The sequence below is a fragment of the Bombus vancouverensis genome, chromosome 8, assembly GCF_051014615.1.
Source record: "Bombus vancouverensis nearcticus chromosome 8, iyBomVanc1_principal, whole genome shotgun sequence".
NCBI classification, from domain to species: Eukaryota; Metazoa; Arthropoda; class Insecta; order Hymenoptera; family Apidae; genus Bombus; species Bombus vancouverensis.
In genome coordinates, this window is record NC_134918.1 from 13,436,767 (window position 1) to 13,456,317 (window position 19,551).

General features: G+C 44.6%; 1 protein-coding gene across 2 annotated transcripts in view; it reads left to right on the forward strand.

The window, feature by feature from the left end:
• The window catches only part of Tmtc2 (Transmembrane O-mannosyltransferase targeting cadherins 2), a 215,607-nt gene that overhangs the window by 185,537 nt on the left and 10,519 nt on the right, over positions 1–19,551 (forward strand). For both annotated transcript variants that reach the window (XM_033332298.2, XM_033332297.2), the window contains exon 9: positions 1,852–2,096. In XM_033332298.2, coding sequence (XP_033188189.2) covers positions 1,852–2,096 — 245 coding nt within the window. The remainder of the gene's footprint in view (positions 1–1,851; positions 2,097–19,551) is intronic.

Below are 19,551 nucleotides of genomic sequence, written 5' to 3' on the forward strand. Positions count from 1 at the left end.
GCATTTTCTCTCTGGCCCTTTCCAGTACTTTTTCTCCGACTATAACGATATTTCAAAGCACCATTACACATGGAGGTAGCTTTATCCATTCGATTACTCGCGTATACACTGTACATGGTGAAATTTCATCGAAAGATTAACATATTTGTTTTATTTTTAAGTTGTGATCGAAGAATATTTCTCTGCTGCCGATTTTTTATTTCTTCGTATAACCGGATTACTTTGCCAGATATAAACTGAAACAAGCAATGTATCCGTGTCGTTGAAGTTTTATCTTCATCCGTAATGACATTTTATAAAATCTACGTAAACCTTTAGAATGTAGCTTGAAATATGTGTCAATTGATGTAACATATCAATATGAGACAAAAGTGCCTTCGCGAGATTAATTTTCATTAAAACTTAATTGTATTACCTTTCTAATGATAGCAATTTTAGCTTCTAACTAATGTTTCTATCGATATCTATTAACTGTATATGGTTGCCCGAGATAAAGTCAGTGGTAAAAACGAAATTAAAACAGTCCCACGTCGATTTGATTTCGGGATTAGATCGAACGTTTATTTCGAAAGTGGCTTGATTTCGTTTCTTGCAGAAATTAGGGATTCACGCATATTTCATTGTGAACATTTTATTTGTACACAATTTATAATTTAAATTTTAATACATTCGTCTGTTTCCATCAATTGAAATTCCGTTAATAAATGGAATTGCGTAATCATTTACTTTGCAAGCCGTGTAAGTTCATTTCCTGTAATCTGTAACACGATCAAACAGTAGGGGCACCAATAATCAAAAACAAATGGGTAGCGAATGTAATCCTAACTTTTGTATCTGACATAATATATATTGCAAATACGGATGTGAGCAAGTTATTTAAATGCGATTCGGTAATATCGTCAATTATTATTTCATTTATTAAATTGTTATTTTTATTATTATTATGAGATTAAATTGTTATAATTAAATGTTATTGTTACAACTTGAAAGTATTACAAGATTAATAATAGTTTTACACTTACATCAGGTCGTATCGAAGTGCAAGTCATTTGGTTTTAAAGAAAATATTACGACGTTGCGACATTCTTTTCTCAATTGACAAACTCGCGTTAACATTAAGATCAGACAATGATACGGGTGCTGTTACCGTACTCTAACATGATATTACGATAATTGTCATTTATTTACTTTTATTCTATCTATTATCAAATACCGTGCATTTTTTGTATATTTCTGTACGCTGTGTATATATATTTTTTTTTTTTAATAATTTTAAATACTTAAACTCTAATGAATTGTACAATTCACCATTTTTGTGAACGACGTAAATCCATTCGTGACTCCAGAAAAGATATATTGGTCTAGTTAATTCTAAAAAAAAGCTATTCGTATAATGTATTTACATTTACATAAACACATAGAGAATATTTCAATACGATGGAAACGCAAACACTCGAATGCTTGAAAACAAGAGAAAATGGACTCTCCATCACTTACACCACTCCCAAAATAAACGATTCGAGTACGTGTGTTTGTCACACTCTTGCACATTGAAAAAATCACGCTATCTGACTGCTATAATCTTTCGACTAACGAAACACATATATATCTACATTGCATAATTCATCGATGCTTTCGCGAGATGGGAAGACAAAAGAAGGTCCTAAAGAAAGCTCGAAAGAGAAATGGACTGTCTGGTAGGAATGTAGGAGGACAAATGGAAAAACGCGGCCGATTCGATTTATATAAATTCATGGCCGATCTCTCTGGAGAGAGAACGGCAGAGCGTATCACACAGGCACAAGGCGGTAATCCAACGGCGCTCATGATCCTTATCGTTTGTCTTTGCAGAGGCTTACGTGAATCTGGGCGCGGCGCTGGCCTCGGTCGGACGTGGAACGGAAGCGGCTGCGGTTTTGCGGGCCGGCGCATCCTTGGACGGTTCCGGCCTCAAGGACAAGAGGGCTCACGAGGCAGCCAGAGTACAGGCCCTCCTTCAATTAGGCGCTCTCTACGCCGATCAGGGTAGATTACAAAGGGCCCTGTCCGCGTACAGGGAAGCGCTGCATGCGTTGCCAGATCACTATCCACCTCAGGTCAGTGTTCAAATCACTTGCAGCTTGTTACTCCATTTACGCAGAGCAGCCACTTACGGACAAGCAGCTGCACTTCGCATTCCTGCATTTCCTTTGACGAATCGTCTTCCATCAAATCGATTTGTCAAAGGAATTTGTACGATTGATTTTACGGGAAATTACGCGACTTGTATATTCTCTGACCGCGTCTCGTGTTATTTGACACGTAAGAAGATATATATACCTACGATGAAGTCGTAGATAGGATTCAATCGGAGTGCTCGTTTACGTTAAGAAGGATCGGTTATGGCGAATCATGCCTAACACGCCTCGCGATTATTCATGCCACACGCGAGTCGAACTGGAGGCGAGAGGGTCTTGTAAAATTATAATTCGTTTACTATCGATCGACAGGCGGTACGATGTTTTGATTGTAACATTACCGCGAGCTTCTTCATTAAATCGAATTAGTAGCCGCGCACGATCGCGCGCGAAGGTATGTTTGCCCGTATGAATTGCAATTTTCGTAATTACCCGTTGTTGGAAAACACGCGAGGATACCAGGGGTGGCTAATTAAATTCACCAAGTATCGATCGCGCCCCAAAGTTGCACTCCTGCTATGATCGTTTTTTGGACGAGTCCAAGACAAAGTCGCGTATGTGCACGGCCAAAGCAATTAACGTTGTATCGACGCGTGGAAAAAAAAAAAGAAAAAAAGAAAGAAATAAACGGGCGAAATAGCAGCTTCCATACGAAAAGTAGCGCCGATGTCGACGTTGTTTGCATCACCGAGAGCGGAATGTCCCGCGTATGCAAGCCGGCCGCAAATATGATTTTCAGTCGCGTCGTAAACCAAAATTAAAAATTTTAAGCTCGCCGTAATCCTGCGCAACCGTTCTACCTCTCCCTCGGCCCATGGTATTTCTCCCGTCCATTTCCTCGCGTATCGTGCTTTCCTTTTTGCAACGCGCGAGAAAAAAAAATTACCGTCGCATTTAACTCTTTCAATTTTCATTTAATCTCCTGCGAATTTCCGCGCGACAGCCATCTCCGCGAACTCCTCGCCCATGATCCTTCGAATACGATAGCGTCGAGTCGAAAGCGGAAAAAAATCTGAATTGAAAATACTTCGATTATGCTCGGTGGAACGAAGTTATTATGGTTGTAGATAGCCTGGCGAGGAATTGGGTTGCGGGTTTTTCAGTCCAACTCATTGTACCATAGGCGCCGTTAATGTAGTTACATGGTGAATTTGTATCAAACTGCGACAAAGCTACGAGAAACGAGATATACTTTGAATGAAATAGAAACTTTGGAAGGGATTCGTAACTATGCAGCACGTGAACGCTGTATCGCAGAAAATCCTGACGTTGTCGGAGATCGATAAGTGTAACTATATCTCCATAGTTTTGCCATCGCCAGGAAACTCACGAGCGAGAAGCCTGCTTTGATTTATGTCACTGTAAATTACAGAATTATTCCATATCTTGGTAACCTTCGCGTCGGCGTTTCCAGCCACGAACAACCTTTTCAAGCCCCGTACGAGGCTGGCACGCGATCAATCCAGAAGTGATTCTCGACCTTTTCCATCGGTCGCTGCTCCGTCACAGCTCTTAATTGCTTTCCAAGGTTACTTCAACCGCGAGCAACAATTCCAGCTGCTCGATCATTGTCTTATGGGCGTCGTGGCTCCCGATCGCAATTACCCAACTTTCCCGTATAGAGGCAAGCGTTTGTTTTTTCTTTAAAGCATTCCATTTCCAGTTTGGAGAATCGTTTCCCTTATTCTCGTCACCGTGGCTCCACACTCGAGCGAGTTACTCCCCGAAAATTTCACCGATCATCCTCCGGCTCGTACACTCCTTCCACCCTATCGAACGCGGTCCTCCAACAGTTTGGTGTGTGTTTTTTTCCAAGTGGAAACGCACGTTGAACTTTTTTGGACAACGACGCGACAACAACGACTCGTACAACGACCCGAGCTTCGCGCTCGACTTCGACGAAGAAAAGAGAAGTTTGCATTTTTACGAGATACTCCACCCTCTCCGACAACCCTCCTCCCTCCCTCTTTCTGTTTCTCTTCCTCCGTGTTTCATTCTGGCGTGTACCATCCAGGTCACACTGGCTCCGTGCTTTCTACGTGCTCGTAGCGTGGCCGCGTTTTGTTCAGCGCATCGTCGTGGAATTCCTGCGCGACAATTTATACGAAAAGTATTTTTCGCCTTCTCGGGGCTCTCGCCGCAGACTACACATCACCGCGCTCTCGTGCACACGGTTTTCCAAGCGTTGCCCCGTCGTCTGGCGCGAGGGTACACACTTGCACACGCGAGAAACGTCGCCCAGATGCGCCAAGAAAACGGGATGCCGAGTCGTAGCTGCGCATTTCCGGCGTGGCCGTTGGAAATACCGAACTAAGATACGATTTCTTGATGCGTTTCGGCCTCCTTAAAGCGATGTCCCGGTAACAATTCACTACTCGTCGAAGGAATTTCCTCGTAAATATCATGCAGGGGTAGTTTTCTTGTATATCTATCTTTCTCCCGCGCCATTTTCTTACGGGTATTACGAATGTCCAACAGATTCTTTTTATTTTTTCGGATTTTCCTCGATGCTAATTTATTCTATCGCAGGAAGAAAAATATTCGGTCGATCGATTTTTACTGGACACCGGGATTCGAACCCGGGATATATCCTCCGCTTGCCGGACTGCTTGTTTTCCAATTAAGCCAACCAGGCGGTCGACGAATATTTTCTCTCAAACTCGTAAGTCTGAAATCACTGCCACTTACGCTATAACATTATCTTAATATTTCATGCTATTTTGAGGATAGCGCAGAACGAATTGAAAAAATAGTCAATCGCATTTTCATGAATATACATGAAATGTTTCCAATATAAAAAAATTCGCGTCAATATCGAGCGCGTACTATGCGACATATCCAATCTTTTATTCGAATCCATTGGTAATAATCCTCGTAGTGGACCAAACGATCAACTAACAAGCTCGCGCAAAGTGAAAAGCGGCATCCAATCGATCGGAAACACGACCATAATAAAATTGTATCGTGGAAAAAAGTGCATAGAAAAGAGAACACCGGCAAGATAGTGGAATAGGGATTAGTTTTCATTAATCCGTGGCTATTTCTGTGGGAAAGGGAAGGCAATCGGCGCGTTCCACTCGGCGTGGTTGCGTGTAATTTTCACGCGGCCTGACGCGGAACCAATCGCCGGGATGCGGTATCGAAACGCGGAATAATTTGCGCGCGCGCGACCGTCCACTGTAAAATACATCCATGGAACGGAACAGATAGCGCCATGGTACATTCCCGAATTCTATACACACCGCAACATCCAACGGGTCACCGATGAATTTCCATGCAAATGCGGCAAATTTCTAGCTAAACGGTATTAATAATTTATCACGGTACGACCATTTCGAATGTTAAGAAGCAACTACCCCTTTTTATTATTCACCCCGCATTGCTTTTATCATGTACACGCTACATTACCCGTGTACCATCCTTCTCTCGACCCTTTCATCCCCTAAGTGTCGTGTTGCGCCACCGTTTCGTAGCTACGATTCGTTCAAACTATGTTCCACGATCGACGAATCCAAAGAGATCACGCTGGCACGTTTCCACGGAAACTTTTCTCCCAGCCTAGTTGATCCGTCTAATTGATTAAACCCTTCTCACCGACGACACGAGAATCCGAAATATTTGATATCGGGGCAAATTGAAATTCCTCCGGCTCGAGCTTTTTGCATTCCCCGCGGGGAACGTCTCTGCGACCCGAGGAGCCGATCCGACTATCTCTCTCTCTCTCTCTCTCTTTCTCTCTCTTTGTCTTTCTCTCGCTATATATATGTATATATCCTTTCGTTTTATCCCTCGTTCGATCGGCGAACGTTAAGTTGCGCTCGCTAACTCGTTGGTTGAAATTGCGACGAAGAATCTCGCGCCAAGGTGACCCAGTCGAAAGATCGAGAAATGTCGCGCGTACGCGCCCTGAAATTCTGAAAATCGTTGGAATTTCTCGGTCACCGGCAGTGTTACCTTCCGACGAAGAATCGCGACGCGTTATAATCGATCGTCCATCCGTTCGACGAAATTACGACGAAGAATTTGCGAGGGAACGACGCTCGGAGATTTCATGATTCGATCGTTCGACGGCACGCGTGCATTTCCGCTGGAAATCGGAAGAAATACCAGCGACCACGGGACGAAAGTTGCACGAGGAAAGAGCTGGACCGTGTGATAACGTCGTCGAGCTTGGAATTCACGGCCGTTCGGACAGCCAGATACCCTCTCGAATCGTAACTTTAAATTGCCCAGCAGAGTGATATCGGTGGCTTATGCGAACAGCATCGCGCTCGACTTTTTCCGATTCTCTTTTGCTGCTGTCCGCCTGGCTCGAGTTATTATACCGAGCCACTTCGGGAAAAACTTCTCAACTCTCGAGTTGTAACTACTCGTAACGTCTACCTCCACTCCGACGATAATCGTATCAAAACTGACTGAACTCTCTTATCCAAATCCGCGCTCGAGTTTTAATAATTCGAGAACAATAATTTGGAAGCTAGGTTCAAGAGACGACGCTAGAAACGTTTAATCGAGAGCGGGTTATATTTTGAGATAAAAATAACAAACTCTTGGAACTCTTTCTCTCTGATCAACGCTTCGATCATTTTCTCAACTCTTCGACGTTTCAACAAGACCCTTCGTGCTAATACGCGTAACACGCATTCTTGACACATGCAATTAAATCTGCACGTGCATTCTCTGAGTTGTTCCTCAATTTGAAGCCTAAATCGTCATTTCATACGGGTCTATATTTTACACATTTACACGATTTTCCTCAGCACGCAAGAACGATCAACATCTTCCGTATAAACGATTTTTTCCATATAAACTCGCTCGCGAGATCTACTGTGTACTAAACGAGGTACACAAGGACGTCTAAAAATTGAATTCAGAAAAAATAACCTGTGGGCAGGGCTTGTGAAAGCCAGTCCCGGTCGCTGTTTAACAAGCTACTTATCGAGACTCGTACAAAAATAAGGTAAACGAAAATCGCGAGCCGTGTCGCGGCCTTTTTTATTGCGTGTCACGTGACCGTGTAGGCTGCTTGTTACATATGTTAACCGACGGTATATCACGTGACCAAGACTATTAAATCCCAGGTAATTTACTTACATTTCGTAGAAATCGCCTTTGAACGCGATCGCTCGGCCCAGTCGTGGAACACGCGTAACGCGAGCTCAACCAACCAAGGATTAACATCCATCCTTAATAACAATCTTTTCATAACACAATTTACCTTCGTCACACTCGTTTTCCCCTCTTCGTTTCTCTGTTTCCCCTTCGTCAACAGAGTAACATCATCGAACTTCGTCGACCAGCTGAACGCCGGCTGTTTCATAACTCATTACCAGGATTTAATTTATCGTCGCATTCGTTCGCACTTAGCCCGGCAATTAGTCGTTGCGCGTAATTTATCGCTATTTAGTCGCTGCAGAATTTATTGTCTTATTTCCAACAGCGCGGAGAAGTTAGAGTTATTACGCGGAAGCGAGCGAGTCGAGAGTATCGTTGTAACGAAAACGGAGGGAGAAACGAGCAGAAACACAGTAAGCTGGAAGGTAACTCCGTCTTTAATGAACGTCAAAAATTTCATCTGTTGTTCTGGTACCTCGACGAATCGGTCGACCTGGCTGCTGATTTAAGCTAGAGACTCGCGGTTGCCTGCGAGAAGTAAATTAATCGGCGAATCGTCTGTTCGCCCCGAGCGAAGCGGATCGTCGAACAAATCGAAATGATGCAAACGAGAAGAAGGGAAAGAGAAAGAGGACGAAGAAACCACGGAGAAGGTAGGAGAGAGAGGTAAAACGAAACAAATCATCGCTAGACGAGAGACATCGTTAGAGAATCGGCGGAGTGTTTTCAGGGTCGGCGGTGCCGGAGGAAAAGAGAGGAACCCGGTGAACAGACGTCGACGACAATCACGGATCATGATAATGAGACAATGGAGAGGCAGGCTCTCGCACAGACACGAACTATCGAGCGCGGTTTCTGCAACGACAGAAAAGAGCCCGACCCTCGACGAAAGCCTGCACCGGCTCCGCTATCTATTATGCGCTTGTGCACTCGTAATTATGCACCTCGCTTCTCGGGAATCGCAAAGAATTCGCGACCGTGCAGCGACAGCCGGCGTGCACGGTTTCTGTCTGCAGCTTTCGTCAGACTTTCTTTCATTCCGTGACCCTTTCTACCATCCATCCTCCGTGCTCTAGCAGCGGATAATAAATGTCCTGAAACATCCGTGCTCGTGACTCTACGAACGACGTCGTTGCGACGTCGCGTTTACACTGACGAAGGCTGGAATTATCTCTTCTGACAAGCTTACGACGCTTCCTCGATGCAATGGCGTTCAATTAGCGAAATATTGCCCAGGGGACGCGAATGTCTGATGGCTCTTATATAGTCGCCATTAAAGATATTCGTGTTACTCTAAGATTCTGGAAAATCCTTGGCTAACTGTTTCATCCGTGTGACGGAGAACTAGAAAATCTTAGGAATAAATCCAGCGGCAAATTCGTCCACTTTTCTTTTACAATCGCCTTCCTCTCCTTCATCCTCTGTCTTATATTTTTCTTTTCTCTCGTTACAATGCAACGAATTGTATATAACGTTAGAAAAAAATAGGCGTGACGAGCGACGTAAGAAATATCGGAATTCTTTTGTATGATTAATAAACTCAGCTCTTTTGGACAGAGTAAGAAAGCTGCAGCGAATCAAGATTAATAAGCAGACGTCAGAGTGATACGGTTCTCAATTGATTCCAGTATATCGATTGAATCGCCTGAAACTTCTTCCATTTCGTTTCCTTTTCTCCGCTCCCATAAGTTATCGAAGACAAGCAAGTTTGCGACATCGTCGCATTAATCGAGAACACATAAATACAGCTCTCGAACTCTCGACTCAGGAACACGAAAGATATTTCAATCGTGGAACTAGGAATATCATGTATATCACGGATAATAATTAATTTATCGCGGATACGACGACGAAATGGACCCCAAAATGTTCACCCCCTTCTAACAGTGTTATCAGTTACGAGAGAAAAAACTTGGCGACTCCTGTGGGTACTCGACCAAGTTTCCGGAAAATCACCAGCTAAGAAAAAATTAATAACCGGAAAGTTTCGACCCCTTTTTCATTTACCCTCACAACGTGTACAGATATCCAGCACGGAACGGTGCGTGACACGCCTCGATTTCGTTAATCAACCAACCCTCGGGGCTCTCTCACACTCCCTGTTCGCTCTTGATCGTTCAATAAAAACGGCAGTGAGAATCATTATCGCTGTTTGTCCTCTATTTGCTTCTTTTCTCTCTCGTCCAGTGTCGAAGTGTTTCGCCAAGAAATTCCACGTTGCTCCACTGTAAGAACTTTGAACAAACTCCATGAAGGGATCTACAAATAATTCGAAGAATGCGATTAATTGTTTCAAGTTTGAGAAAGAGTAATCCCTCGTCCTGGATATCGCTATCCGGCGACGATAGTTGCAAATGATTTATTATTCACGAAGATCAGCTCACCGATAAACCGTATCATCGTAAAAGATAAACTCTGTGTACTTTTTTTGTAGAAACGCAAATATTCCAACATATAAAATATTCAACAAAGAACATACGTTTATTTAAGTAAAATCAATTTGCATTTCTTTCGTGCACCATCGCTTATAAAACAGGTTATGAGTATAATGTGTATAATGATTTTTAAATTGAAAATAATAATAAACGGTTTATGCATGAAAAAGGAAATATACATATTTACATGCACGTGGCTTTAATTGCTCGAAGAAAAACAGTCGACCAACGAAAGAATTGTTCTAACATGAATCTTCCATATCGAGACTTCATACGTCAATTTCGTTTATCGCAAAGAGAAAGATATTTTCAAAGCTCCTCTCGACAATCGTTTCCAGTGAAATAGACCGTACATCGAAGACACGACCGAAAACTCCCCATCGACTGTTCCTTTTGTTCAAAAAAAAAAAAAAAAAGAGGACCGATCATTTCATATGTCGTTTTAATAACAGAGGGTCTCTTTGTGCCGCGCTGTTTAAGTGGCTAATTAGGTGCTTGAAACCCTCCGGCCGACATACAATGCCGCTCGAGGTAATTTCGCGACCCCATCTACTTTCCATCTTCTCTCTGTCCACCCTTCTTCTACGATCTTCCCCGCTCTACACGGTGCACGCGCGTACACTCTCCCCAATCTCCATTCCGTTCATCCCTATGTACCTCATTTCCTCGACATAGCTGCCCACGGATCTAACTTTACTCTGCCCTCCCCTCTAACATGAATTCTACCATCGTGTCGTCCCGTTTCGTAATTTCACGAAGAACGCGACCTTCCTTCGTGCATCCCCATTACCCTGTAGATTCGTTGAGAGCTCGTCAAATCCCTCTGAAATTCCTTCTTTCTCCACGCTATACTCCGATACGATCCTCGGTCGAGGTTAAGACCGCGAGATTCGCTTTTTGCGTCGTACGCCGTCTGATTGGCGGCGAAACTGGAAATAGAAGGTGCGATTACTAGGTTTAGGAGGGAAACTCATACGCGTGAGAAGCAGAAATCAGGGTTTGCTTTCGTTCATTTTTTCTCTTTTTCTTCGTCGTGAGAGGATGGGATGTCTTTGAGAGGTCGACCAGTCTAGAAATGGTAAAATCCAACGTCACGTTCATGGTGCTCGCGTCTCGAACACTTGGAGGGTTACCCTAGGGAGCGAGACCGCGACGCGGCGGGGAGTATTCGTAGTCGTGGTATAATAGAGTCGATAATGTTCCATTCCGACCGGCTCCTTTTTTTTTTTTCCTTAGCAGCTTGATAGAGTTCTCCGTTCCCTCGAGGCGCGTTCGTTGGCTTCACAGCTTTATAAACCGAAAGCAAATCTAAAGGTATCCGATAGAGGCGTGGAAAGAAAGAAACAAGCCGGTGAAATTTCTTGGAAGTCGCTGGGTGATTAAATCGAGGCAGATTAGCGAGTGACAATGCGGAATTTTATTTTCTCTTCTATCGTTTTCCGATATTACTGTCATCGTCGACTACGAAACTACCGGTGATCGTTGAAAACTTGAAAGAGCATGTCGCTCCGCGAACGACTATAGAACTTGGACGATGGAAATAACGCGACTGTTTCAGAAAATTTGAACGCGATTTCGACCGTAAACGATCAGCCGCGGTGAATTTAATGGCTAGACAGACGCAAATGGATGTTCCCAGTAATCAAACATTCGCGGATTTCCAATCCGTCGGAAGCGCCTTGACGCTTTCCACGATTTCAAGCCGGTGTGTGCTCGAATTTTCATACGTTACATCAGGAAATATCGTCATTATCGTTGCGATTTCAACGCTATAGAGAAAGTCTGTTCGAATAACCGATGCAACGGTGATTAAAGCGAAGAGAAACGTCGATGCCGCGGTAAAACGCGTCATCGCGAGTTCTATGCGACTCGTGATAACGCGAAACGAACGTAACTCGTAGAATATACGAGGAAAAAATTCGAACACGTCGTCGATCGCGTGTTTACACGACAAATTATCGATATTCTAGTTTCGCTGGTCGTCGCGTATAAATGTACAGGCAATTTTTACAGTGTTCTCATTTAACGAAATTAATAAATGGCCGATGTCGAAGCTAAGTTGCCAAGTATTCAAGTTACAACTGGCGGAATTCTGAACAATTTCGGAAACGCTGTGACACTGGTACGAAATTTTAATTGGAGCTCGATTAATTGAGATCTTGTTAATTGAAATCACCAACGCGAACGTGAATTCGTATTACTTGATCGTGAAATCGTAACAATTTTTTATTTTCATCGCGAAACTCCTATAATATAAATGTAAAGGGGAAAACTATTTAAAAAGAGTTAAAGAACCCTATTATTCGCTGATCTTCTCTCTTAAAAACCTTCTCATAGAATATTAACGCATCGCGGTAGAACTTATTGCACGATCTAATACCCGACTAACGTGGCTTCCAAGAGTCCGTTAAGACTACCGGAATAGCTTTTAAATTACACGGCCCACTTCCAGTCGCATCGAACCGCGGGCTGGCTTCGCGCGAACCATATCCCATCGTGCGAAGGTTTTTGTCTGCAATTTTAATTTTAACGCGAACCATTCGCCGGCAGCTTGGTCTTCCGGCGTAGCGGCGCACTTTAATCTTCCAGAAGAACGTCCATTGTATCGTCCCTCCTCTGCCTTTTTCTCTTCCTGTCCTCCTTCGTCGCAGCACCAACCCCTGTGAAACTTTCGCGCACCGGCGACCATCGCCACAACTTTTGCGCGCGCTAAATCGCGAACAGAACGTACGAAGAGAGAACAAGATGGGGAAAAACGGCGGGATATCGCGAGAAAGAAAGGAGGACGGCCACGTTTCGCGGTCACACCCCATCCCCCACCGCACATCGTTCCCTTCTACTCTCTCGAATTAAACACTTTTGCTTTTTACACGGTCCGCGTCTCGCTTCCTTTGTTCTTCAGCGCTGCAATACCGCTGTGCTAACACCTCACTACTCTGCTTGTGGCTCGTTCGAGTTTCTGGAAACTCGGTCGCCCGTTCTTCGGGCAACTGGAACAGAAACCAGCAGAAGGAGCAGCTTTTGAGCGCGTGTGACGCATTCAAAAGACCACGTCGAAGCTTCGTTAATGCCGCGGTCTCATCTTCTTTCCCTGATTACTCGCCGCCTGGCCATTTCGCGCGCGCACCACGACTGCCGACCGCGAATCACCCGCGACCACAGAACATCCGAGAGAAGAACGTTAGCAAAGGAGAGAAACCTGGCATCTTTTTAAGTAATGAAATCCTCCTTGGTAGAAGCAATGCCGCTTTCCTTCCTTCCTTCCTTCCTTCCTTCCTCCTTTCTCTCTCTCCTTCCTCGCGATGCTTATTACGCCGCGCGCGGCCTCGACTCCTTTCATCCGCGGACTTCTTCTTGTTCGCCGACGAAATTCTTCGGGATTCAATGGAACCGGCGAAGGAAATAATACGACCTTCGTTTAAATGGACAGCTTGAATCCTTATCGAGGCAGAAAGGATCCCCTGTTCCCTGAAGCTTTTGTTCGAACGGGCCCGAGTGAGTTTATGTTTAATAGAAGTTGGTAGGTTTAGTCGATTGTACCTTAGAACACGGCATAGCGCTGTATTTTCGGTTTAGTTAAGCTCGATTCTTAAAGTGGATACGCAGGGTGGTAACGCTCATACGAAGCAAGTCGAACGGTAACAGGTAACGGCAACGTTGGAATTATGCACGTAAGATTATCCTCAGTTTACCATATGGACATCACATCTGCTATTTTTCAGAAGTTGAAATTTCCCACACTGCATAGTGTAAAGTTACAACTCGCACCACGTCGACAGCTTGATTGGTACCTTAAGATTAAGGACCCGGTTTCGACGGATCCGCTCAATAGCAAACGACGTGTCATGATCTTCGACATCAGATGAGAACTCGACGATAGATCACTGGACGATTTCGTAAACAGGACACACCCTCGATGAGGTACGCACAAGACGCTCACAACAATTCTACAGTCGGAGGATTGGACAGAAAACGTTGACGAAAACACAGACCCCAGACTGACACTTAGAATACAAGCACCAGGTGTCTCGAGAATAAGGACTTACGTTCAACACGCTCTCACTTGCGTTTCATACTCTTGCGTTTAAACTACTCTTACGTTTAAACCAGACTTACGTTCGTGCATAACACTTCAAATAAACATGCAGGTTTTTTCGACCAGTCGCGACGCGATAAAGTGCACGCGTACCGAGCGAAAATTCAAAGTCGATTTTCTCGAAAACAAAGCCTCAAACTAAAAATTTTTATTCTATATTTTTCACTTCTTTTTTCGCGTAGAATCACCCCCTTTCCGCTTGTACCACCAGTTACCAACCACCCTGTATATCATATATTAATAATGGAGATAGGTGAATGATCCAAGGATGTAAAGCCGATAAAGAGATGTTGACTGTTCTAAAGATGATGAACCAGTGAAGTCCGGTGGCGATGCTGTCGCAAAAGAAAACTCTTACTCGGTGATGATCGCCCCACCACTGGTCGCTTGCGGGTGGAATCCCAGGAAAGATGGGAAAACCAACGTTTCCCCAATTTTTACCTGATGGAGCAATAACCGCAAGGAACCTCTTGACTCGAAGATGTTTTATGCCATTTGACGGCCTTAACGGAAAATCAAAAAGCCTCGTTTTATGACAGTTCCTTAGGATTATCGCGATCCGATTAATTCTATGTGCACAGCTGGTGGCCACCTCGAACGTAAAGAGTCACCGGACGTAACAATGCAAATCGTAAGCATGTTACAACTCTTTAATCTCCCTTCACCTTGAGCGTTAATATCGTTCAAGATTCGCGATCACAACCGAACAGTTGCAATTTAACTGATCGCCACCTAGTTGAGAGGTCGCAACAATGCACGAATGCGGATATTTGTGTAAGAACGGAAGGAATAATACGTTTTACGAAATCGAGAAAAATGACCAGCGATCGGTTTCCATTGGACGGTCGCAGCCGTCGGAACCTCCAGCTTTCATCGGTCATATTTCTCTTCGTTTATCGATCCAACCGTGTCTGATTAAGGCCGTCCTTTGCTACTGCCACGCTAATTCGACCGACAGGCGGTTCCAGCTGCAAAAAATTACGGCTCGGTTCGACATCGGTTTCTCTTTGAAACTCTGGTGACGAAAAATTCGGAAAGTTTGCGTCATGTGGCGCCGAAAATGTACGGGTCAGCTGGTGTAGTAACACCAAAGTAAGAAAGTATCGGAAGACAGTCTCATGAATGTTGTCACGAGCGGTTTGGCACCATCTTGTGAATTAGTTTAGCCATTGAAACGACGCAAAAATAATCGGCCAGAGTTCCCGTAGGATATTTTCCTGGCCCATAAAACTATAATTTCGTTCCATCTCTCGTTCTTTTCGCGTTATACTCGTTCCCCTCTCGGTCTCTTTACCTTCAAACTGAAAACAATTCCGGACGATTCAATTTCCTTCCCGTGCAATTGAACCAACAAGAGAGAGAAAAAGAGAGAGAGAGAGAGAGAGAGAGATAAAAATCATCCTCGGCGACCGAAGGAAATTTAATTTCACGGGGAACGATGTTCAAAGTACCGCGATACTTAAGACTCTGACCTGGCCAGGTATACCGGAGATCGAGAGCAATCGGAAAAACGAAAATAGTTGTTTGCAAACCGTTCGATGGTATCGAGAGACTCGTGGTATATCGTATTTCCTCTGTTCCCTTCGTCGACCTATCGTGGTCATCGGCCGGACCAAACCTCTGGGAATTTCAGATATTAGAGCGTGATTCGTTTTTCTATAGATCGACCGATAGAGAAGGAAACCTTTCACCAAAATTCCACGCTTCGCGGTTGCAACATAGTGCAATCGCTCGAATGGTCAATTTTGATTTCATCCAGAGGCGTTTCATATAGATACATTTCTCGCTAACCGGAACATAGTTCACTTGGATACACGAACAAAGTCCATATTCCGCTAGAAACCGCAAACGACCCAAGAAACTCCGCAGGAGCTCGTTTACGTACTCCATTCGAGGGTCTCTCTGTGGTCGAAAGTCAAAGCCGTGGTGCCTCGTGAAAAAGCGGCGTCCGTTATCGATTTCTCGTGAAGCAAGGGCCGGATCAAATAAGCGAAGAAGTCGTGGATAGAGAGACTGCCGTTGATGGAACGAAGGCCGCCTGTGATGCTGAATGACGGTCGAGGTCTGAATCGTGCGAAAATAGACGCACGAGAAATGGTCGAGGAAGGAAGAGGTGGGGCGCAAAGGTTGCTCGGGACCCGGCGAAATTTAGTTCCCGAAACGAGGGTCTAATCGCTGCTGCGATATCTCTCAGGACTTTACGACGTCGTCCGTGTACACCTCACGCGCGCAAACACGGACAAACGTGTACTCATACTTGGGCAAACAAACACACGCTCGAGCAGACCCGCACAAATGGAGCAACTGGCGTTTCGACGACGACAGAAAGAGAAGAACACGTGGAAACGTACACGTACACGCGGCACGAAGTAACACTCGCTCGTTGCCGCGTGCACGTGAACCGAGATCTCGATTCAAAGTGTAGGTACGGGGGTAAAACATCACCGGCAAGATTACAGCGGAGTTTCGCCAGTTTCCGATGTTTTATCGCGATGACCCCCGGTCGCGTTTCCCCAGCAAAGTCCAGAGGTTGGCTGGCCGTTGGCGTGGAAAATCGGACGAAACTTTGGAATAATACGCTAAGGAGGCGATCTTCTTTCTTCCTCTCCGTCTGTGGACTTCTGTGTGCACGAAGAACACGATTATCGGAAATTCGTGATTCTCGACGTGGGACGCGTTCCACTCGTGGAATGTCATAGCCGTCCGAGACCCGGTCGCTTCACGAAAACGGGAGGAAAAGGAAGAGGAGGAAGATGAAAGTTTTCAACGGTTGGGAACAGCGTGAGCGAACAAGTGGAAAGGAACCAGCGGCGAATCGAACGAGCCGAATCGAGCCAGACGATCGTCCAAATGTAAGAAAAGAAGGGAAATGAAACGCATCCACGACGATCGATTGACGTCCGCGACAATTTACTCGTCGTTCGCGACCAGCCTTTTTCGCGATCAGATTTCACTGCCGTCCTTGGCGCCGCGCAAGAACCGAATTCCCGAGCTTTTCTCTACGAGATCTCTCCGGCTGGTACAGAGGATGATTTACGAGCGACACTGATAATTACTTTGGTTGCGTTAATTTTCGAGTCTGATTAAAATGTCGCGTTGAATCGGATAACAGCGGATAAACGGGTCGGAAAAAATCGTCTGTCCACCGCAGATAACTCGCCGTCACCTACGTATTCCCAGAATTTTTAAGTGGATTTCCTCTTTCCAGTCAACGGTGCGACGCGTCAAATTCGGCGGAAATATTTTTTGAAAATTTCCAGGATCGCGCGAATTGTAATTTATCTCTACGCTACTCGACAGTTCGATATAATTTGGAAATAGTGAGAAACATTGTTTGTTACCCCACGAGATAAACAAAGGATCGTGAAAAATCACGAAATCATGGCGAAACGACTGGAATGTTTGTACGTCCAATACAGATCAAATGAAAGACAATTAACGAGAGAATAATCGGACAGTCGATCGTTTGAACGAACGCTCGCCACTATAATCGAATTTCACGGGTTTCAGTATCTTCATTTCTTGCTCGTTGCAAATTTCACAACTCGTGGCACACACACAGAATATATTCTGCGACAGAAATTTATTTGAAAATAATATATCGGCTCGTGCTAAGATGATCGATCGCTAATTAGACGAATGAATCATCGTTTGAATCAAAGATCGTCTTAGCGACAGGCCGAGCGATCGATTTAACATAATTTAACGAGTAGGACGGTTAAGTGCAGAGACCAGAAGAAAGTTTCGTCAAGACGCAAAGACCTTTTAGCCGGGACAGAACTTTTAACTACTGGTCGTGCTCTCGTTGTTTTTTCCCCTCTCTTTCGCAGTTAGCTTTATGACGCGAAACTAGACGCAATAAACATTCTATTGCGCTGGCCTCGTTATCTTTGCTCTTTTTTCTTGGCAACTCGTGGCCGTAAATACTTCCACTTTAATAAAAATTTGAGCTGACTCGAAATAAAACTTCGACAAACGTGGCGGTATTAGTTATCGAGTTTGCTCCCTTGCGCTCGTTACCTTTTTTCCTTTTCGCTCTTCCAGGTGCACCGACACTTTTTGCTCGCACGTTATGGCTACTGATATCAACTTATTTGCGCAGTTAGTTCGATCTACCCACTCTCGTAACTCTAGCGGTAATTCTCCCAAAGAATATGTAACCGTTTAATCTGAGAACCGGTTGGCCAACTTCCGCCGAGTTTCTCCTCTAAATAAAACTTTCTATCGCTCTTCTATTTACTCTACGTCGTTTCCCATGGCGTTTTCCTAACGTGTAAAAAGATTCGGCTGTAAGATTTAACATCAGTCAATCAATGTCTCGTCGCATCGTGGTAATTTGGACAATTGCTCGCGACACGACACCGCCACCATGCAACGGATTGTAAAATACGCACGGAGGCGAGACAACGAATTTCCATTTGCCCCTAGGGAGATCCTTCATTCGATATTACGCGACCATAATACGAAACGAGTAATGCGGCTGGAATTAAAGCTCGAACGCTCTCCCCTGTCTTCCATCTCCAGCACGTCAATCGGATTGCAGACAGAAATTAATCCATTCTCTACGCGCTCCTAATCAGTCGTCTGATTGTTCGTTTCGTAGAATCGATCGGCTTCTCGCAATCTCCGGAGGATAGGTTTCGGAGAACGATTGGAATTACTCGGCTCGACCGGGTCGCTTCTACGCATCGCAAGAACGAAAGAGAAAACTCCAGAGAGAACTTGCTTTCGCTCTTTTTCCTTCGATTCGTCATCCACTTCGTTCTCCCCCGTTTTACACGCGGAAGTTACACGCGAAAAAGCGATCGGTTCGACATAACCGAGGCAAAATTTCGAATCGTTCCATCGTCGTGTCAGCGCAGGTCGGACCATTTTCTAGCTGTAGCGCGTTGTTTGCGTTTGACCGAGGCGTATTTATCTAATGTAAATTTAATACAAGCCAGGACGATGGCGAATTCGAAATAATTTCCGAAACTTTCTCGTCCAACAAATCCTGGCAGCAAGAGAGAAAGAGAGAGAGAGAGAGAGAGAGAGAGAATTTGATCAATTTTCCCTTTCCGCGAATATTGTTTATTCTAGTCGAGCGTGTGCAACCGCATGCGCGCGGCTCAGCTAACGCGAATTTAATGCAACTCCGCTGTGGAATTAATTCGCAAATTACCATACGCGGCCGCGGTGGCCCACCGGCCAATGTTTTCGTCGGCTTTTCCCTGTGAAACGCCGCGAAACACCTGGAAAACCAATCTCCGTTAAGCCATTGTGCACTTTCGAATTCGATAGCCGAAAGATACGATCCCCCGGCGATATCCGTGATGCAATCCCGTGTTTCACGGGAACACGGTTCAATTACTGGATCTCTTATTTCAATTTTATAGCGGAACGGGGGAAAGGGCTACGTGGTACGCGCTACGAAAAAGTTTAAATAGAAAACTGTGGTGGAAACTGGGAAATTAATGATGATTGAGGATATTTCATGATTCAACGGACGTGAGTTATTGCCAGGATATTAAACATATTTCGGTGAAATCAGAGTTTACAACCGTATACGACGATTTAGGAACAAACAATGATTTAAAAGTCCAAGGGGGACACGGCTTGCTTGTCGTAATTGAACCGGGAAAGAACGTTCTTTGTTATGGACTCTTAGAGGAAATTGAGGCGATTAGCAGCGGGAAATATTGTCCGCGATTAAATCGATCGAAAGCCGACGATGGAAGAAAAACGAGCA